Source organism: Myzus persicae, unplaced genomic scaffold (genome assembly GCF_001856785.1).
Source record: "Myzus persicae strain clone G006 unplaced genomic scaffold, MPER_G0061.0, whole genome shotgun sequence".
NCBI lineage: Eukaryota > Metazoa > Arthropoda > Insecta > Hemiptera > Aphididae > Myzus > Myzus persicae.
This window is the reverse complement of record NW_019100504.1, coordinates 423,521-446,935: the sequence shown is the minus strand read 5'-3', so window position 1 is coordinate 446,935 and position 23,415 is coordinate 423,521. Positions and strand designations below refer to the sequence as shown.

The window sequence follows — 23,415 nt, the reverse complement described above, 5'->3', positions numbered from 1 at the left end:
CCGATGACTTTTTAAAAAATAAAAATTAACTTTTATATTATAACTTGTGAATTTTAAGGGACTACACCCTCACTTTGGCCCCTTATTTAACACCCATGTAAGTTACAAGTATAGGGGTCGGTGATATCGAACTTTAAATAATTAAATGTCTTTGCAAAATGGCAACAAAAGAAATTAATAAAAAAGAAATCCTCACAGGTAGTGTACCGTAACTAAGAGAAAAGAAAAACAACAGACAATGGTATTATGATTGAGAACGTGAGCGGCCAGTAGTGTTCATCTTTTCATGTACGGTAAAAGCCAGCAAATGTCTGTCCTATACTGGTTGGGGCGTTGGTGGACAGATAGATTGTTGGTTGACAAGAAATATGAGACATGACAGGCAGCAAAATTTGAATTAAAATGTTGTTTACTCACCATCGTGTCAGGATATAGAAGTCAAATTACATACAATATACAGTCATTATAGACTCAATTTCATCCTACAATGTCTAAAATGTGAGACTAAAAATTACATTCATCTTAATGATAACAAAATAAACTCGACAAAACTAAATAAAATATATTTGTAAAAAATAATACTGTATAAATTGACTAATTATATAAAAATATAATTATATGAAAATTATAACAAAAATAAAAATTGTTCATAAGTAAATAAATTAAATACAATAATAATATTACAGTCTTGTATGAGTAGTGATGTTCTAGAATTCCCAAGAGTCAAGCCAGCGTAATCCAAACATTGTACTATTTTGTTCTGTTGAAACTGGTCCTGACATACCATAAGCAAGAGGAGAGTATAGATAAAAACTGGAAAATACATAAAACAAACTTAAAATGGGTAAATTAAAATGTTTTGAATAACATTTACCTAAAAATGACAGATGCATATATGAATCCGATGAGTCCATCATAAATTGTTTTCCGAATAAGGGTTGGCTTAGATGTCTTTATTATTTCCAATAAATAACTGATAGTTACACCTAAGTTGTACCATTTATTAATTTTTATGGTCTATTTATTATTTTATCCTATACTAACCTGTTAACATTGAACTATATAAAAATGCTGAAAAATAGTGATGGAAGTACAAGACCCTTCCCATGGCGTAAAACGGTATATAGTGTAGTCCCCATCCAATAAATAGCCAGTTACAAGAGGTGAGTAACTGTTGTTTAGAATCTGAAACTGTAATTTGAAAAATACTTAATTTATAAAGAAGTGGAAAATTTAGTTTCAGGCTCACCAGCTTCATTTTGGTTACTCCTTCGTTTATTGATTATGGCTTTCCAAATTGAAATTAAATTGTACAGTACCATAACCACTATATTTCCCCACCATATAACTGGGTTTCCAAGCAAATAAATTTTATAGTTATTACCAGAAAAGAATTGTCCCTGCAATATTATAAATGAATATTATATATAAATAAAGAATTGAATGTATAAAAAAAATAATACCTTATAGTTTATTGGCCATTGCCATGGCTTAGAAGTTACTTCTCCTTCCTTTGGTTTTAGACCAGCATTCCCTTGGAACATAACAGCATGTGATTCAATAAATCTGGCAAAGAAATTTGGGGAATATACTTCAAAACTGACATTTGGAACTAAAATAAATAGAAAAATAATATAATAAGTGGTCCTTTCTTTTTTCTATAGTTAAAAGTATATACATCAGTGGTTCTCAACCTGTGTGCCGTTAGAAATGTTATACCTATGTAGGCATGTGGCGAAAACTATTTACCGAAGTTGTTGTGGTTGTCAAGCGCGTGTGTGCTGTAAAAACTTCTAATGTACAATAGTGTACCGTGAACCAAAAGAAGTTGAGAACCACTGATATACATTAATTAAACAGATTCTAATGAAATAATACTTTAACTTACGTTTCGGATTTATGTTATCCTCGACATTCCAATATGAATTTGTATCCCTTAGATTTGGACTGCATGTGACTTCATGCTGTTCAAATGCCCTTAAAGTAAAATAAAAAACATACTTATAATTAGAGAGCGGATTTAAATGCTCTAAAAAATAACAAAAATACTTAAATACATACAATCTTATGCACTAATAAAAAAAAACTTTAAAAAGCCAGCATTGTATTTATCTGGTACAAACGGTTAAACCATTAAGTGGCCTACACGGTAATTAATCGCAGCATTTCTGAAGATTGGGACATAAGCAAATAATAACCTAGTGTATAAGCACTAATACACTTAATGTGTTTTGAAGGTAGAAATATGAATTTTTTTTTCAAGGAGGAAATCAAAATAAATGTTATCAACCTTTCTGATAACACTAAGAAGCATAGTATAAAAGTAAAGGAAAATGACTTAAAAACCTAAAAATATCAAAAAATGCCAAATAAAAGTTTCATTTTTTAATTCTCTGATATATGAAAAAAATGTGTGATTAGAAAGCAATGTTTTGAGACATTCAGAAAAAAATTTAATTTGCATTGGAATCCACTCCCTACTTAGAATAATAAATATTTGAAAATTGGGTAGTCGTAATAGACCTGCAAGGGCTGTAAATGTTCGGTTTTTTGTCAATATAATATTTTGTAACATAATTGTATTTAATACGTAATGTTTGTTATTATTAGGGTTCAGAAGTTATAGGAACAAAAAAAAGCAAAATATGCACAAAAAAATGTAAAATATTTTCAAAGATCATTATTCAAAAACATAATGTCGTTATCCCTTATTAATTATTATTTATCATTTATTATTTTATTAATAAACAAAGAAAAATTATAGTATTGAGAACTGAGATATTGCGCTTAAAGAATATCACCATCAGACAAGAATATACATTTCTCCATATTCTCTTAAATATTTTCGGAAATTAATGTTTTTTTGGCATTTAAATAAAATAAACTTTTATTATAAAATCCGACAAGTGTATAAGGTAAAATATTGAAAGAATATGCACTACAAACGGTACATCAGGACACACAACTGTCAAACGTCAATTGTGTTCAACTTGAATACTTACAGAGCTTATTCATGATAAGAAAGTATTTTGACATATTAGCCATATTAATGATTTAATGCGAATTTCACCTTTGTCAGTTAAATTAGTAGTAGCTTAAGATAATAAGAAATAACTCAATAATATTGAGTTTTATATGACACTCGTTTTGGGTGTTATTAGTGTATTATTGTACAAGATTATTTAAAATATAAGGTTTTATAAAGAAAAAACTTTAAAAATGCCTGATAGGCGTATGAAAACCAAGAAATATGCACTTTTTTCTTTAAAATCGATAAAATGTGCATTTTAATTATTTTTTACCTCAACATTGTATAGCTTAGATATATATAACAATATGCAACTCCTATAACTTCCAAACCCTAATTATTATATTGGAAATTATAAAACCTTTTCTTTAGTAAAATATTAATGATTGTAATGTATAAAATAAATTAATTTTTAATTTTTGTAATGCATAAAGTTTTTGTGATTGTGAGATAATAATTAAAAGATGGCATTACTTACTTAAGTATGGACAATTCACAAAATTTTTTTAGAGAATATTAAAAATAGACTGGGGAAAATAATTACACTACATACGTTAATAACCTATAATACTTGTAATTCTTGTAATTTTGAAAATAACATTGCTAGTAAACTCATTTAGTAAAGCTTCTCATTAAAAATCATTATTTAATAATTAAATAAAAAAGATAAGTTACCATTTAGGCAATTGCTTGTTGCTCGTGGTGAGCACACAATGTTGAAGAACATGAACTAATTTGATTTTACTTGTTACTGCAGAGACTACATTTCCATCTGAACCACCATCAACAAATACTTTCCAAACATCATTGTAATCACCAGTACCATTCTAAAAGAATATAATTGAGAATTAGTAATTATTTGGTATTTTTAAGAACATAATAACCAATATTATAATTTAATTTATAACTTATATTAATTCATTACTCTTTTCTACTCAAATAGTAAAAATATTGTTTTCAGTGTTATTAGAAAATTACCTCTCCATAACCGGTAACTTGATAATGTTTTTTTGTTATAGGAGCAGGTTCGCGGTGTGAATGTAAATTTCGCCTTGTTGGTACATGTTCCAGTCTTATCATGTCTCCGTGTTTTATATATCTTACAGTGTCATTGATACTTATTTTTTCATCATCATTGTAAAGTTTTACTAACCATCGATTGTTTTCATCCTTGTGCGCATATGTAGTTATCTAATTGAAGAAAAAAATAAAATATATTATATCTGCACAATTCCACCAAATGTATTAAAACCATAGACTATTAGAGTTTTTTTAATGCAAATTTCAGAGATAAAAAATTAATAACAGCTTAGTATTTATGCATAAGTAAAATTGTCTTAATTATTAAGCAACTTAAAATTTCAAATACTTTTTTTGAGATTAATATTATTGTTTGTAATACAAGTTGTACATACTACATAAACTGAATTTGTTACACATTCACCAATATCATCTTCCTATGATCTACTAAGAAACCAAAAACACTATCTTTTAATGACTAGTTTAAGGTCAATGAGTATAAGGACTATGGTTAATTGAAAGAACTATAATAAACTACATCAACCGCCTAATATGTCGTTTACCGTCCACCATAGATGATAATATTAACTTATGTTTCAAAATGCATTAACTTATTTAATATTTAGTAGGTAGCCTTTCCAGAAAAGCTCCATATTACTCAGAGGGGATTGAGCCCTCTCTTCCACATTGGGCCTATGATTATAATACTTAGAATTTTTCTTACTTGTTGCTGTTTTGCCCCAACATTCTCTGGATAAAGATGCCAATGTGAATGTAAATATCCACCACCTGTTCTATGATTTTTTAATGTTACTATTGCCCCAAATGATACATCTAAAATATTATAAAATCAAAATATTAACTCCATTCATTTGGAAATAAATATATTATATATTATATATATTATGTATACAACCTTTTGGCATACTAGCGTTGTGTAATGAATTGCCTTGTAATTTTGATTGAAAAGCAGAACTATAGAATCCATCGCCATTACCACTTTTATTGAGTATAAATAGATGTATGTAAAAAAATCCAACATACACTAATATTGGTAAAATTATAAGACAAACAAACCTTGCTACAAAATGTTTCACAGTATAACTCTAAATTAAAATAAAATAATAATTATGTAAAGCTTGATGTTATACAATATTTAATATATTTATATATTACTATGGGTTTTGAAAGTTTTCCAAGTATAAACCATAGATCAACTATTGTCATCAATCCAACGAATGTCACTTGAAATAATCCAACAAACTTAACACATACACAACAGGCCATAGTTACACCAGTAAATATTAACCAAAACCACCAATTAACTCTAAATTCACTGGAATTATTTAAGATATAGAGATTAATGTTGAAAAAATAAACATTTAAAAAAACAAATCAAAATAGAATACATAACTTACTATAAAGCAGAGGACCGAAATTTGCAAATACCTACAAATGATGCTAACATAAAGAACAACAGTATGGGATCGAGCAAAATATATTGAGTTAATGTTAATGTTCCAACGTCTGAAAAAATAAAATAAAATGTTTAATGGTCTTCAACAATATATTATATAATAAGTAATATTTTAAAACATTTTCTTAGTAAATTATACTCACCGAATAAAACTAAAGAAGCTGATAAAGTTGCCGCATTTAATGAATGTGTCATTTCCCAAATAGATATAAAAGTGAATGGTATTAAAGCTCCACCTAAAATTGTACAAAACTAAAAATGGCATATTTATTAGAAATTATATAGTAATAAATATTTTATTTTCATTTCTATAAATGATTGGTAAACCTCTCGCATTCCAACGTAATTGACTCCTTCATACTTGTCTCCTGGTTTTTCAAACGGAAAACTACCATTATATCCAGTTAAGACTCCAGATAAAGCTATCAACATCTATACATTTTGTAATTAATTAGTATGGTACATGAATTGTAAAATAAAATTGAAACTTACCTTGCCTAATGGAGGATGCACATCAAAGAAAAAAGTTCTATTTATATACCAACTTCCCATTTTTCCAAAATGCGTTTCATCCCAACTAAATAATATAAATAGTAAACAACGGCAATATTTAACAGAAAATAGAAGTACATACCACACATGATCTGGCTCGTCAACTTTATGTAATCGAGTACCAAATGAAAGAACTGTTAATAGTATAAGCACTATCCACCATTTTGAATCACTAAAAATAATATTTAGATTAATACAATTTTGTGTCATTTAGATATGACATAAATAAAATAAATTATAAATATTTAATTAAAATTTTTTTTAATTTTAAAAATGTGTATGGGTATCTCACTCATGTTTTTTATTTAATAATATTAAAATATTTTTAAGCAAATATGTAATATGATGATTTTAAAATATTAAATATATTCATGATGAGGTATCTATGAACTAGTCATCATCGAATCATCATGTATCAGAGGCTACAAGGAAGCGCAATAACCATTAACCAATTGAATTTTTGTAACTATTTGTTAATTTTCAAATTTTATAAAATACAGTAAAACATCTAGATAGCAGACACTCACAGGACCAACAAAATTTTCTGCTATTGGGAAAAATTAATAGAATAATATGTATGTATTTATGTCTGAAAATTTAAATTTTATTGACTTTTAAAAAATATCTTACTTTAGGTTTATCATAACATAATAATTTATTACAATTATTTAGATGTAACAAAATATATTATACAAAATTACTTATTGAAAAAAAAATCTGAAATTTTAGTTTGTTTTTTTCTTGTATTGCAATTTCCTCAAAATTAGACTGGAGTTGGTTAACTATTGACAATGAAAATGCATCACAATATTGTCACTGTACATATTGTATTCTATGTACAATGAGTTCATATTTGTTGGATAGCTGCCCGTTATTTAGATATATCTAAACACTTCTGACTACCTAAACCTGTCCGCGGCCGTTATTCAGAAGAGAATTATCCATTATTTTCAACAGTACTATGGCGGAACCGAAAATTTTGTCCGTTATTGAGAATTGTCCACTAATTCAAGGTGACCGTTAAGAGAGGTTTCACTGTATTATGTTTATTCAACAATATCAAAAAATGTTTTGAATTAATATGATTTTTCTCTAATAAAAATTAATAGTTATGTAATAAACTGTTTATGAGTTGTTATCACAGAAAAAAAATCAGGTTATATTATGTACACAGAAAAAAAACTATAAACATGAACACATCTAACTTGTTAATGGATATAATTTAATTTCAGAAATGTGATAGGTAAGTTGTGTACAAAATTCTAGTATGATTTTAAGCTATGATATAATAATATAAGCTTACATATTTTGTAAAAATTGTTTGGTTTCAATCATACACAATCAAGGTGTTATTGATACTTAATTTGTAATAACAAAAACTTAGTAGGTACTATGTGAAATTATTTACTTTAATATGTAATACATTTTGTGTAAAAAATGTTGTTACACAATTGTAAATACTTACATACACAATACATCTACATTTTATAATATCTTAAGTTTTGGACAGTGATTAAATTAATCTATCGGTGAACATTGACACAATAGGTAAAATAAACACCAGGTCAATTAGTCATTGTATGTCAGACGATAATATCGAAACAGCCATTAATGTCAAACATTAGAAACCTGAAGTACTTACCCTTTGGATTCATCAGTTTGCGATGAATGAACTGCCTTTTTTGTCGTAGATGGTGCCATGGTTTTTATGACACAAACTATGTTTGGTAAAAGATTAACTTTGAGATCGTTTAGGTTCTAAAAAATGTTAGCATTGTAAAAAATAGGTGTGTACTAAACTGAATCGTGACACAAAATAAAATAATACTTAAATAATAAAATATACAATTTACAAGAAGACTGTAGACAGTAAATTGTGGTACTTAGATAATCAGGCACCTACAATCTATGTCAACATTTTAAAAATCGTCGCTTATCACACGATTGTGATAACGTCATAACGGTACATTGTGAAACGTCACTGGGTACATCACAGATACCAATACGAAATTATTATTGTAGTTTATAATACAGCCTGTTGCATGAATTCATACAAGTCTGAACTTTGTATAGGTATTAGGTTCATTGATATGAAGTTCATGTGTCCAAAATTAAATACCGAAATAAGATACTCGAGTTTCAAATACATTTTGTTGGGTTATGATATTTTTGTTGAGGTATTCAATAAAGTAGATTTTCTAATCTGGTAAATAGGTAGGTACTTACGTCCTACCTAGGTACTGATTTATACGACGTGTAATCAGCCAACGTGGCGGTGCAGAGTTCAAAAAAATGTTTTCCAATGGTTATAACATCTTAAAATACCATAATATCAAATTATACTTGTGTTAACTGTACAATATTTGTAGAACAGCTGAAATTGTTTTCAAAAATATTGACAACCATCGTCCGTCATTATCTACCTATATTGTTAAGCACACACAAATTGAGCAAATGTAAACTAGGCCTGCTATTACCTTTTTGGTTGTGAACTCTGCTAGGAAATTTCAGTTTATAAAAATGATCGATTGTAAATTCAGCCCGATAATTTTTACAGATAAAATACAACAAGCACAACATAATTTCATCTGAAAATAGTAAATAAGTAGGTACCTACCTACGTAATATGTAACGTATACATATACAATAGGGTGTTCCTTAGCTATACGAGAAAATTATTATTTATACATATTTATAATTACATATATTATATAATTTCATTCTGCGATAACAAATGTGCATACTTGTTAATAATATGAAAATCAAAATTAAGCGAAATAATTTTTGGAGGATAATGAGAATCACCTGTGTCATCTGGGCAATGCTAAATGTATCTCAAAAATGTTGTAAGATAATTATTAATTAGATATGAAAAGTTCTAATCATATATTATTTTTAATCAAGCCAGTTTACACGTCAATCATTTTTTACCTAAAAAACCAATATTATATTTATTTTAAGCCATTTGAACATTTTCTTTCCTCGGGCCTAGTTTACAATATTTCAAAAAACTACATACCTACATACATAGTTGTCCTAGTTAACTAAACTTTTAGGTGCTGTAAAGTGTAACCAGAATGTTCTTAGTCATTACTCATTAAACAGGTAGGTACAAGTAAACAACATTTGGGTACCTATCTCCATTTCACAAATTTTTCAGGAAAATAAAAAAACTGTTTAATTTGAACTAAACTTAGTACCTATATAATATATACCTAAATATATAATTGATTTTTATAGATAATATCACCTAGCTATTCAGTGTTTTATAACTATATGCTCAATAAAAATAAATATAAATTTTCAATTTTTATCCCGTAAATACTTTAGTACTGACGCGTTATTAATTAAATGTTTTGGAAATACATACGTGGAACTATCCGACGTAATTATACAAGTTATTTTTTCAACATTTAATTTTTCTTCTGCCCCAAACTGTATATCAAATCATGGTAGTTAATTTAGTTTCCCACACTGCTAGCACTTGTCTTGAGCCGCTCCTCGTACCTAAATGGTAATAATAGTCAATAATTGCCCTGTAGCTACTATATAATAATACACGGGTATAGGAATGGCCTGACGGCTGACCATCATTCATTAGTTTGATTTAAGTCAGTGTGACGTGTTGAATGACCATAGCTAAGCGTAGAGTGAAGAATTTATTTAGAGGGCTATAATCTTTTTAGATTCTGAGTGGAACGATGAATGTATTGATTTTACAATGATGTGTGTTTTTTTATTTTTTTTAAAATTTTTTTTTGTGTCTGTCATCACCTTTTAGGACAGTAAAACTGCTTCGATTTTCTTCAACAGCAACTTTTCTGATTGGAAAGTGAATCTAGTTGGAACTTTTGGTAAAAGATCTCCATTAGTTTTCAAAACTGTCTAGAAAATCAAAAACACCAGCAAAATCTATTTTTTTAGTGTAGGTAATTCTAGAAATAATAACTGTAGATACATCCAATTTTCACAGAGATTTTATACTATCATTTTTTATACATGGTACAATTTTCAAAATATTTTGACTCTTTAGTAGAATTGAAAAAAAAAGTTAAGTGTAAAATGTAAATCCACAATATTCTTTTATGAGCATCCTAAAAAAAAAAAATGTTGGTAAAATTCGTCAAAATTAAGAACATTTGTGAATACTGGATTATTTTGAATTGAAAATGTATAAAAAACTTTCTATTATTATCTAAGATTTGAAAATGTAATACAAGATTTCACAAGACTTTTCACAATACAGTTGACACAAATACAGAATAATGATATTTTAAAATATAATATTTTCGATAAAAATCAATTCAATCTACTGTATTACTGAATACTTAAAGTAAAATAAATTACTTTAATAGCAATAATAATATCGTAAAATATACTTAGTAATATGGGCTGACATACCGTATACTCTCAGAATCGTTTTTATTATATAATTATACAATGATCCATTTGACAACTTATGTAGAGGTACAGCAGAGCGGTACCCACTTGCCGAGATACACTCGATACTTATTATCCAGCAGAGCGACTTCGAACATGGGTTTTTTATCAAAATAGAAAATGTGTAATGTGTAGCATGTTACTAATAAGCCATACGATATAAACAAGTATAATAGGATGGAGAATAATTGATACGATTNAAAAGCTTGAAAATTTAATACAAGGCTCCTGATATATTTTTACAATAGCAATTGTAAAATATTTAAAATACATAGGCACAATTTTTTTTAATAAGCATTTAAAATTCGAATTTTGACAAAATTTATCAAAATCTCGAAAATTATTAATCACTGTAATTAAAAATTATAAAATGTTCAGTTTTTATAACTAAGGATTGAAAATTTAAAACAAAGATTCTCATAAATAGTTCATACTGTAACCAAAAAATCTACAAAATACATAAACACAGTTATTTTTTACAGACATTTTAAATTCAAATTTGGACGAAATTACATATTAAAATCAGTAGTAACGATTTTGGTTATTTTGTTGTAATTTAAAAATATTATTCGTCGGTATAATATGAAACTGAAGAATCAAAAAAATCAAAATATGGCCTATCTATACAATCTACAGTTTAATATTACGATTAAGTCAATTATTTTTTTAATACCATAGATAAGTATGTAATATGTCTTAAACAAAGACTGACATACCGTCTCCACTCAGAATCATTTTTCTTATACAATGATATTGTATCATTGAATTCAAATTTAATTCCATCCATTATACAGTGACCCACTTGTAACTTACTGTACAGCAGAGCGACATCCACTTACCCGCTTTTTTTTTCTCTTGGTATCGACGGCGTTGCTGGAACATCTTGCAAATTCTGAGGGGGCTTAACATAATTGTGGGGTGGGGGCTATAGCCTCCTTAGCTCCCCCTATTATACTCCTATGGAACAGGCATGATTGTACAGTTCGATTATTACAACATTCTTGTGGGTATAAGGTATAGCATAGCTATATAAATAAGGCTTTACAAAATGACATTTCTATAGTCAACGTTTCCAAAACGAAAATGTCATTTTCAGATAATTAGGTACACAACAATATAAAGGTCGTTTATTAAATAAAGACAATGTGAGCAGCTTAAAGTGACTGACTTTTCAGCAACTTTTATTCATTCAAATCGAGTAGGCCATTGTGGTTGATGAGTGATTCTAAGCGGAGATGGTCCGTTAGCCATATTATTTAGTATATTTTATAATATACACATGTTTATATCGCTATTATTGTAATTTATATCACTGTTGGGTTTTTTTCAAAATTAACACATCTATTACGGTGACTCCGCTAAAATTCTAGACACCTTATGTAGGTTACAGCAGAGCGTTAGCCACTTTTTTTTATTGATCTTAATAATAAATATACAAATATACACAATATTTTATTTATTATAATTTTGTTTTAATAAATAATAATCATTATGATTTAATACATTTTACTAACACTACAGTTACGGTTTACATAATAATTTAGTTACCTCTAGTAGTATAGTATAATTGTGTAACAATAACCTTAACGCATCAATATTATTAAACTAAGTCTAAATAATAACAACATTATGTTTCACAATACAAATCGCTGTTCAATATATAGTAGTACCTATGGCAAAGTATAAACATTTTTTACGCAATCGTATGTCGTATATTCACTCGTCATATTATATGTTTTGGAGTAATGCACACATTTAGCAGCTTACTTACAAACGGGGTTTTTGAAAAATTCTTTTGTAAAATGTAAATAAATCAAGATAGGTAAAATATTTATGATATCAGTTCCATAAGTTTAGCTGTATATTATCGTGTACCTATACCTACGCACATGGTATACTTTTATTTTGAAATACGCTGTAAGTGATGTTTGATTATGATTTTAGTTTTTAATAATACTGTATAATATTGTTGATTGACTCAAATAAATTTTTCTATCTATAGTATATGAATATGATTTTTAAAAGAAATATCTATTTTAAAGGCCTTAACAGTTAGTATAGTTGGTATACTATAGTATATTATTATAACAAAAACTTGCTTAACTTTAGATTCATAATATAATAGACTTGATAAGTATTAAATAGGGGGCATATTAATATTTTAAAAGTATTATCAGTAGGTATCTAAAAACAATATTCTGAAATATGCAAAAATTCTATTTACCATCTGGTATAAGTATATTTTTTATTTATTTAATATTTAACAATTAACCGATTTAATTAACTACCTACTTGAGTTTTTTTAGATATACATTATATATTGGTAAATAATATAAAGAGGAATAACCGATTTAAATATATACAGTATTTTATTAGAACTGATCTGTAAAAGATGACTTTTCATTAATTAGGACTATAGTTTAAATAAAATTAGTAAAATAACGTCTGGGTTTACACTTAATATTACAAATTTAACATTCAACATTTTAACACGGACACTCACACACATAATATTTATGTGTAATATTATTTAATATATTATAATTATTTAAATTAAAACTAATTACTTACTATAACGTTTACAAATAAAACGTTTTAATAATATTGGTTAAAATAAAATAACAATATGACTAAATTCCAATGTTGAATAGACTTGGAAAGAATTGGTAACCATAATAATAAATTGTTATATAAATTTAATACGAAAAGTATATAATAGGTCCATTGCGCAATTTTAATATTTTCTTTGGGGCTGAATAAATTTATGAAAAGTGAAAGTTTCTGCACTCCACTTTAGCTGGTCTACCTTAAATATTTTTTTAATTTCTCACAAGATAATGTCATATCATTTTCATCGATACATTCTCATTATTATTCGAACCTAACTTGGGTGGTCAGGGGTTAATTGTTACACATCTTGGTTAGTATACATACATCCCACACGGCCATACACCCATCCACAACATAGTAACTAATACGTTACATTATCAAATGGATAAACGATAATAGAAATTAGAAAAGTGTTAGCTAAAATCAAAAAGAAATATAACCGCGAACGAATCATACGTTATTTACATACTATACATTTTAAATGAAAAATATAATTATTAGATAACAGATGACTTCAATATTATATTTCATTTATAGCAGCAGTTGTTGCTGCTGTTTGTAAGATTTCTATAATGTTGATAAAAAATGCGTGTTATAAATTAATATTTAAAAAAATATTATGTGCTAACCAATTGGATTTTTTTATGATACTTAGGGAATTACATAAGGGATTACGGGAGAGGGGGTTGTAGTCTTTCAAATTTCACTTGGTTGTATGAAGTTTTAATGTGTTAATTGGTTAGAATTGTTATAGAAAATACAGCATATTACCCATAATTTTTATTTTTTGAACAATTATTGTTATTGTTCATTAATATAAATTATTCAAATTAATTATACTATTTTATAATACATTTGTTTAAATGATGGTTATGCATTTTTATGTTTCCGATACGATGAAAAATAATTTAATAATATAATTCTTGGATTTCCTGATTACTGTATGGTATAATATACTAGCACATTGGTCGTTGACATTATTGTTGCTGAAAAAAAACTCAAAAAAATGTTTACAGAGTCGAAAAAACCTATAAAACTACAGCAGGTATATTCCTGACGATTGTAGTTTCTTTAAAAAAATTAAACTATTATAGTTTTCTGTTTTTTTTTCAATAGTGTGGTGAAATGATCGTCAATAATAGACCGATAAAAACGTAGATCGATGGTATAATAATAATATGCGATCTGCAGTTTTCGGCCCGGACCGGTGTTAGGGACTGTAGGGGAATAAATGTGTATTTAGCATAAATACATCCCCAATATTGCTACTCATAATATTACCATAGACTTATAATAACAATAATGATAATAGTAAATAGTAATTGATTTCGAATTATGTACTATAATAATAATAATAATAATAATAATAGTAATAATTATTATTACTGCTGTGTTCATAATACATGAATGTATAATGTGTGTATAATGTATATAGTAAACAAGGTAACAAGGTATAGCGCCGGTATATTATAATTATTATAATATTGTTATGATACATTGAACAGGTTGTCGTGTTCACACGCAACTCTCGGGGCCGGGAATGCCGCGGTTCACGATCGACACCAAAAACTGTTTGCCGTAGTTTTGTTGGATCATTATGTCGGGCGCGGGGTCGCCGGGATCGCCGGGATCGCGATCCCGGTCCGACCCGGTCAGATTTGGGTAGACGTTTCGCTGCTGCTGCTGCTGCTGCTGCGGTCTCCGCGAGAGCAGCGAATGTTTTTCGCCGGTCTTGTCTCCACCGCCGCCGCCGCCGCCGCCGCCGCACGCCGTCAGGTCGTTGGACGCCATGGCCGCGGTTTCCGTGATCGTCGGCGATCTGCCGCCGCCGCCTCGCCGCCGCCTCCACAACAGAAACGCCGCCGCGATGACTATCGCCGATGTCGCCGCCACCGAGACGAACACTATCACGCCGGTCGCCGTGGTGCTCTTGCCGCGACCGTTCGGCGCGTTGCTCCACCGATCGCCGTCGTCGTCACCACCGCCGCTCAACATTATCCACCATTCTGCTCGCAACACATAACGTGACAATAGTATAACATTATATCTTGTTATAGTCTTAAAACAACGATTTTCGGGGTTAAGCACTTTATATTTGAACCCGGTTCGTCGCGATACCTATAAAACGTATCTTTAATCTAGTACACCCCTATCTGCGGGGACGGATTGGAATATACATTTTGTGGCCCCGAAAACCTGTTGGTATGTATTTGAAAAAAACTATACTCTAAATACTCATAAACTCATAGATAGATTTAGCTATGAAAATGTGTGTTTATGCTTTACCAATTAATTCATTATTACGCTAGTTTTTTGTTGATGTTTTTGATCTACTTGCTACCTTGTTGATTATCTCATCTAGTCATCTGTGTCAATATTGAAAAGCAGATCTTTTTCGATGGACATTAAAATGAACGCCTCAAGTTACAAGGCACATCGCGAAAGCTCGGAGGGTTCGTGTTAAAACCTGGGTGTCACCAACTACATATTTTGGTAGAAACTACTGTATCGGGTGATGTTTTTTCGAAACCTACTATTTTAACGAGGCAATATCGATGATGCAATCAGAACTCAGAATTTGTAGCTTGGACTTGTAAAACTACTGGTCAAGTCAGTATTTATCTTAGGTCTACACTCATTAAACTCTCTCCCTCCCACCGAGAGCCAGAAAGTATCCACTGAGTCAACTATATATAAACTCAAGGATTGTCTGCTCCCAAGAGAGGCTTGTAGGACGCCACTAGAACCTCGAGTTATACAACCGGAGCTGTTAGTATGACAAACGTGGAGTCATACTTCAACTGACAAGGTTACATACGTACAATACTTACAATAATTGTATTGCCATAGCTTAGGTACGCATGCGAAAAAAAAACAGAAAATCGTGAACTTCAAAGAGCTCTAACTTCGTTATTCTAGACTTATATTGTATCGTACTTAAATGACCATTTTTGAAAAAAATTATTTTTTGTTATTATAGATTATCATGTCTCTTGATTTATGTATTTTCTATATAAGTAATAACTAATAAGTATAACTATATAGTATATACCTACCTATTATGTTAATATGTCATATATTTTAATTTTTGATAATATTCCAAATTGTATTCCAGAATACTAGGTATTATAAATAGTGCAGGATAGTTATTCATCTAATAGTTAAGTACCTATACTATAGTACTACTTATAGTAAGTACCCATGTTATAATAAGCAAGATAATAAATGTATGTGTATATAGTCTATAGACTATAGTCGATATTTTTGGAAAAAGAAACAGTAATTTTGTTCAGAGTATGTCCCAATATGTCTGTGTATACTATATATTACTCAATTACTGATTAATCCATTTAAATTAGTCTTTAGATTCCGAGAGAAACCCGAGGAAAAATGTTTTTAAAAATTCACACAAATGTTTTGTTGATTACTCATTGTTATCGTAACACTACGGGAACGCCAACAAAATATCATCTAACATATAACCAGTATAATGTAAAGCTTCTCATTTATTTTCTCTATTAGTTAGTTAAAAGGTATAATATGGATATGAACAAGAGTCTAGTGCTTTGAGTATCTAGGACATGTCCTAATCGGGATTTTGATATATCTTAATAATATAATTAATTATTTTGAATTTGTATTGCATCATTTAATAGTTTATAAAAACATTTTTGGTATCTCCCATTTTCGTCATTCATTTTTCCCTATTTATTAAAAGTAAGATTTTGAGAATTCAAAATATTAATTATAAGAATAAAAAAGCTGATTTTTCAATAAATAATATTAATAATATTTTTTATTTTTTAGGGGGAATCCACAGCAATATAGACTGTTGGGTGTGAGGGAGGTATAGGTAGACAATTCTTTGTATAGGTTCAGTAGTTTTTATGGTAGGATTGTAACACTTGTTTGTGTATATGTGGCAAGAGGGTGTTGCTAAAGTGGTCACCCATCCGAGTGCTAGCAACGACGGCAGGTACGTACGCTCAGAGCGTACGACAAACCCATGTGAACTTGACAGCACTCCACCAAGCCACAACAATAAATAATATTCTATTCAATTTAAATTTAATTATTATTAACAGTTATTTATTGGATTAAATTGCTTTTTGGTTTTTATACTATATACTAATTGTTCATTTATTTATTTATTGTATTAATGTTATAAAAGATCAGAATATAATTGTAATGGGACCATTGAGTAAATAATATATGAATGGTACTCATCAATTTTACTAGCACAGTTTCATAATAATATACATATATCAATTGAAACCTAAGTTTTTGTTTTTTTAATATTTTCGACAGTATATTAGCTTTTTTAAATAACAATTTATCGAAAAATTGAATATTTATATGAAATTATTATTATTATTAGTTGTACCACTGTATTTGTAGATACCTATTATTTTTGTATTTTACTATTATTATGTAATATGTGATGTACGTACTCAACTGTGCTTGTATTTCTGTTTTGGACAATAATTATTATCTCTCTCATATTATAATTGTCTCATTTAGTGTTATGAGATGGGTTATTATTATTGTTATTATTTTTTATTCGTTTCTGATCCCACTCGTTTCCGAGAATTTCCACCTACTCGTCACATTGTATCCCCGGGAATTGTCCATACTTAGACACACTTCGACTAGTGGTGGCAAGGGGGCAGAGGGCAAGAGGCAAGGGAAAACCGAGCACGTGTCCCAGTGTCTCACCCAAAATATTGAATAAAAATAAAACTATGAAGAATAGAGATCTCAAATTAAATTATAACATAATATTGTGTCGGGCGTATGTCAATGACTATACAACTGACAATTATTATCGAGCAAAAAAGACATGTACTAAGTTGCAAACGATCGAAAACTCATAAAATACCATTATTTACTGGTATTTGGTCTAGGTATTTAGATATTAGACTATCGGCACGAGTGCACAACGCACCGGGCACAAGTCCACCGTGTGTCCGTGTACCCATAAACTACGTGAACGTATACAATAAATTGTCCTCGCCTGTCAGCACGAATTACACGGTGATGCGGGACACCAATAAACTGTGCCCGAGTCCTATATTTTTCGCGTTCTAATCGTCAGCGTCGTCGTCCGTATAATAATGCACAACGAACATTATTTTATCATTATATAGTTTTGATGACGACTGGGTAAACTATTTGTGCCCTGGTTACTGGGAACCAGTATACACATCCATACGCCACTGATTTCTAGTTTATAGTGTTTCTACCCAGCACCCCTCCAACAATTTACCAACAATAAATCTATGCATGTAAACATCGTACATAATATTATATCAGTCCTTGGAGTTTTGTAGAACAGTAAAATAAAAATTTCAAGTTAGTAGACGTTGGTACTACTTATACTTTATAGTTAGTAGGTAGTAACTAGTAAGTATCAAAAATAATTATCGCATAATATATAAATATTTTTAAATTATTAGATTATGATAAATTAATTATTAATTATTCGTTATGGTTGGATGTATGTGATTCAACGTTTATTTACTTTTATTTATTACATTTGATAAACAAATTTTTGATTGGCTTGTGATTACGTTTATAATTGTCATTTATTAATTCATTATTAATTTCGTTGTCAGTATTGTTTAAGAACTCCTAGTTGAAATACTCGAGAATTGCGTCCGGGATTTCTCGGGACGTAATTCGTGTATACCTTTTTTACGGGACCCAACTCGTGGGCTCTCAAATCACGCGTACAAATTAAATTCAAGTTCAAACACGATGACCAACGAATCATGACGTCAAAGTGTCAAACCGGGAGTATCCCAAGTGTGGGGGGGGGGGGGCACAAAAACTTTAATTTATCTTTGGCCCGACTGTAAAATACCCCCTCCCCGTTACGCGTATTATGCTCACCTATAATTGATAAACAATATACTCGTGGTAAATACGCGCACGATCGCACGACACAAATAATAATAATATTTATAGGTGTTGTCATTGGTGAACCGAAACGGACAAAACGTACCGGTGGACGATGTGCCGGCCGGACCGGCGGCCCTCGTGCTGCTCTCGTGTGCCGACTCGCCGCGCCACCACCACGGGTGCCTCAACAACATCACGTTGTCGCTACCGAAATAAGTGTGCGGGCCGCGGCCCATGCGGTTGGCCGCGTACGCCGACAGGGTCAGATGTTTTCGACCGTCGTCCGGGCCGTTTCTCAGCCGCAGGTTCTTGCGGTTCACGCGGTACTCGATCGAACCGCCGCCCGCCGTCGACGCGGCCGCGGTGCCCGTCACGTTGTCAGCGAGCCATTCGCCGCGGTACTTATTGCGTCGAACTTCGTCGTCGTCGTCGTCGTTGCCGCCCGCCGTCGAGTAGGATGATCTGCAAGACAGACGTGCAGACGTGGCACTTATACTTGTATTTTACAAAACAGACGACACATTAGGTATTGTATTATAGTACGTGTTATACTGTGATAGTAATATGTTACGGTCAAAGATGATTACAATAGGTACGGTCGAGACGGGAAGTCATTGGCTGGGAAATACCGTCGTTAATATCGGTGCATCCGAATTGCATGCCAAAAAAATTAATAAAAATCGGGTCGTCCGAATTGCATGCCGTCTCTTGGAGGGGTCTGTCTGAATTGCATGCCATCTCTTTGAGGGGTATATCCGAATTGCATGCCATCTCTTAGAGGGGTATATCCGAATAAATAACTTACTTTTCAACTGGATGATCTGGATTTTGTTACATTACAATAAAACATATAAATAGTGCAGAAGGTGACACTGTGAATAAGAATCATAAAATAAAACTATTTTTTTTTCATCAACAACAAAGGCCATTAGTTAAATAAAACTATTGCAGTTTAGGGTAATCAAGTGAGTGTATTTTAAATAATATTATTTTTAAATTTGGTGGTTTTTTTTGACATTTCGGGAAACAGACCGAGACTCCAATATAGATACTGTCTGGGAAAATATTTACACGGATATAAAAATATTTCAATCCAGAAACTTATCACTAAACAGTTGTAACAACCATACATAAAAGAGCGTTTCTATACATGCATTTTTTTTAAAAAAAATAGGAAAGTCTAAAAAAAAGTTTAAGTTGTTTAAGTGCATAGTAAATAAACGTGTGGTATACGGCATGCAATCCGGACAAAGCCCTCTAAGAGATGGCACGCAATTCGGACAAACCCCTACAGGAGACGACATGCAATTCGGACATTTTTTTTTTTGGCATGCAATTCGGATGCAGCCGTCAATATAGGTACCCAAAATTTGATAATTATATGCTGAGAGATTTCGTTTCGACTTTTAACGACCTCAATCTCCCGGGATTGATCGTCTGAGATAATAAAAATGCAGCGGGTAGCGTATTTATATGTTGTTAACTCAGGAGCGCAATTTTAATGAAAAAACTACCGGCGCTCAAGCCCTATATTTTTTCAGTTAGGTAGGCTTATGGGCATGGCTTATATTATGGTGTTTAACTTTGCCTCCCTCCCCCCTCACCATAGACCCTGCCACCTTATACAACCGTCTACTCGCATCTAACCCAGCTCCCAACCGTTGGACAATTTTAAGGAATTCGATCAAACCGAGGTAGGTACTTTTAAAATACTAACATAGACTGCTGAGCAGCCTATAGGTTATCTAAGGTAACTCAAGTAAACAAACATTGAAATATGTTTTTGTTGAGTATAGGTGCACAGAAAAATGCTATTTTAAATCAAAATTAAAGTGACTCTACAGGTGTCTGTGAAGTTGCCATCCCTGCGACGACTTAGTCCGATCGATACGAATAATATTTAAAATGTCCTATAATGTTATGAAAATCAATATTAAATACTTAAACGAGACATGTTCGCAAATCACAAAATCTGTTTTGCAAAATATTGACACATTTTTTGACAAGATCAAGTATAGTGTAGGAGGGGGGCAACTCCACGGACATACTCTAATTTCTCGAACTACAGTTATTGATGGGAATGTAGGCTACCTGCAGCTACGGCACGGTGATATCCTCAGGCATTCTGCATTTTATGTGTAAGGTGTACCTATATATTATTACATTCGGTTAGGTGCTGGCTGATCTGTGATTCGTGTCGTACATTTAAGCGTACATATTTCGAGTTGTTGTACAACGGTACTTGGGCTTTAGCCTTTACATACATAATATAGAAACGCCATGCTATACACACCGGTCGGTCGTTTCTATAGATAATATATTGTCGCGATGTGCCGATGTCCGGGCAGAGTTATCGTTATATGCTTACCTATGAGGTAAATACACTGGGTGAAATGACAGCGACTCGATTATGTGACCGTAGATTTACTATCATACTATTAGACAACAAATAACCTGTACTGCGTATAGTACTGTTTATTTTTTTTCCTCCCGGACATGATGTTTAAACTCACAATATGGGTGTATAGGTGGCAGGAGCATTGGTTTTATAACATATGGAATCGATGGTAGCATAGAAGGTTACACGTAGGTAGCATAGTAGGTTACACGGCTTTAATAAATATTCTATTATTTTGTATGCGTCTATACGTCGAAATTCGATTTGTATAATTTTATAGCTGCAAAAATACCATGCACGTTTACAATAATATAAAATATATATAATATGATAATATGCTATTCCGTATATACCTATGGCCAATGCGGTGTTAAAATGTCACTATATATCAGGAGAATAACACGTGTGCTTTGGCCTTTGAGTAATTTTGGGATCCTGTATCCAACATTAACGATCGATTTCTTTGTATTTTTTTTTTGTGTGTTTTGAGGAAGATGCAAACCCGACAACTTCGATAGTTCTTGACTTATTCGTTCTCAATCCGTTCAAATTAAGATTTTTAATTTTTCAAAACGATTCTTCACCGATGTTCACAAACTTTGAATTTTTATTTTTTAATTACCTATATTTTCAGTACCTATGCTATTATAATGACGTGTATTACAAATGTGTTTAACATTCCGAATGGATTTTATTCGTTAATTAATAATTTATATCGTTTTTGATAATTTTTCATCACAACTTGATTATTTGGGTCGTATATATTTTCCATTTTACCATACTTATTAATGGATGATTACCATAATTAAAATATAATGACAATATAATTATAAACAATTAAATCAAAATATATTTGTAAGAATGATTAGAATGAAGAATACCTAGGTATACCTTTTATATTGACATTGATTTAAATCATATTACATGTATTCTCAATTATGAATAAACGTATACTACCTACCTATCGTACCTAGATAATTTCTGCTTAAATGGTTTTAATAATTATGCTCTGTTTGAACTATAATATACTATTATGTACCAACAAGAGTCGAGGCTTCAATGGATGAAAATGTGTTCGCATTGCTTTAGTTGAGTTTTTATAATTTGTTTGGAAAGTTAATCAACACGATCTTTTTTTTTTTTAACTATTTGGTTAGTGGCAAGTATGTATGTTTGGCCTTTTAAGCATTTGTACACTACGGTAAAAAAAAACAGGAACGGTGTCAATATTTAACCATACGATTTATATATTGCTCGTTCTCCGCGAACAATATACCTATATGAATTGGCGGTGCTCACGGACCAGCTACTGGACGACGACCGGTCAGAACAAACAATCGATTATCTGTTTTGAAATATTTTATTTTACATTAATTTGATTAACCCTTTAACACTAATGAAATCTGCTGTTTGATCGGCCGCCCCATTTCGACCGTGACATATTATGGTATACAGGGTGTAACAGAAACAATACCGAAACGTGCAATTATCTAATAATGTAATAACGTATAACACCAATACATTTGTAATAATTTTTTATTTTAATGATGATATTGTATTGTTGATTTTATATTTGAAATTGATTAAGAACAAACGTTATTACCTACATAACCATGTAATTAAATACCTATTGTCTGTTGTATTAGGTGTTACATCCTGTATACTCAATAAGTATTCTACGTGAGTTCGTAATATTTATTTTAATCACTGACCCGTAAACCGTTGTGGTCAAATCATTGCTCTCATAAATCTCTAACGAGTAAGTCACAGGCCTCACTCCGCCGTCGTTGTCTAAAGTACAACTTATTGTTGCCAAGTCTTTGTCTTCCACGCCGTCGTGGACGATCGAAGTACGTCGTTGATGATGATGTTGTTGGTGATGGTGATTGTGATGTCTACTACCGGTACCGGCGTGGCGTTCTTGATCTTTGGGTAATCGAATTGCGCAGCCAGTCAAAGGACCCGGAGGAGCTGTGTATAAACAGACAG

General features: G+C 30.8%; 2 protein-coding genes across 4 annotated transcripts in view; both read right to left on the bottom strand.

Moving 5' to 3' along the window:
- On the bottom strand, positions 1 to 8,001 carry LOC111028748 (protein O-mannosyl-transferase 2). Of its 3 annotated transcripts, none has more exons than XM_022307499.1 (17): positions 7,720 to 8,001; positions 6,160 to 6,249; positions 6,018 to 6,102; positions 5,853 to 5,957; positions 5,669 to 5,777; positions 5,467 to 5,575; positions 5,225 to 5,384; positions 4,965 to 5,154; positions 4,773 to 4,882; positions 4,007 to 4,219; positions 3,704 to 3,855; positions 1,889 to 1,977; positions 1,464 to 1,612; positions 1,250 to 1,400; positions 1,045 to 1,185; positions 875 to 986; positions 1 to 813 (listed from the first exon to the last, which is right to left on the bottom strand). In XM_022307499.1, the coding sequence occupies exons 1-17, from the start codon at positions 7,776 to 7,778 to the stop codon at positions 708 to 710; spliced, it is 2,130 nt and encodes a 709-aa protein (XP_022163191.1). In that variant the 5' UTR covers positions 7,779 to 8,001; the 3' UTR covers positions 1 to 707. The 3 variants fall into 3 exon arrangements, with proteins under 3 accessions (XP_022163191.1, XP_022163199.1, XP_022163183.1); XM_022307507.1 differs by having other exon boundaries at positions 1,045 to 1,191; positions 4,773 to 4,861; XM_022307491.1 differs by having other exon boundaries at positions 1,045 to 1,191; positions 7,720 to 8,000.
- Positions 8,002 to 13,314: 5,313 nt separating this feature from the next.
- LOC111028690 overlaps positions 13,315 to 23,415 on the bottom strand; it is a 69,529-nt gene continuing 59,428 nt past the window's right edge. The window contains exons 13-15 of the mRNA XM_022307425.1: positions 23,139 to 23,397; positions 19,132 to 19,490; positions 13,315 to 15,133 (exon numbers count right to left, since the gene is read on the bottom strand). Of these exons, the coding sequence (XP_022163117.1) occupies positions 14,643 to 15,133; positions 19,132 to 19,490; positions 23,139 to 23,397 (1,109 nt within the window). The 3' untranslated portion in view covers positions 13,315 to 14,642. The remainder of the gene's footprint in view (positions 15,134 to 19,131; positions 19,491 to 23,138; positions 23,398 to 23,415) is intronic.

Bases quoted from the DNA above. Each gene is read 5' to 3' on its own strand.
- LOC111028748 (XM_022307491.1), bottom strand. From the start codon at position 7,778: ATGGCACCATCTACGACAAAAAAGGCAGTTCATTCATCGCAAACTGAT. The intron at 3,856-4,006 runs GTAATTTTCTAA...ATATTCTTTTAG, and splicing joins AAGTTACCGGTTATGGAGAG to AATGGTACTGGTGATTACAA. The intron at 1,978-3,703 runs GTAACTTATCTT...TTTTACTTTAAG, and splicing joins AACAAGCAATTGCCTAAATG to GGCATTTGAACAGCATGAAG.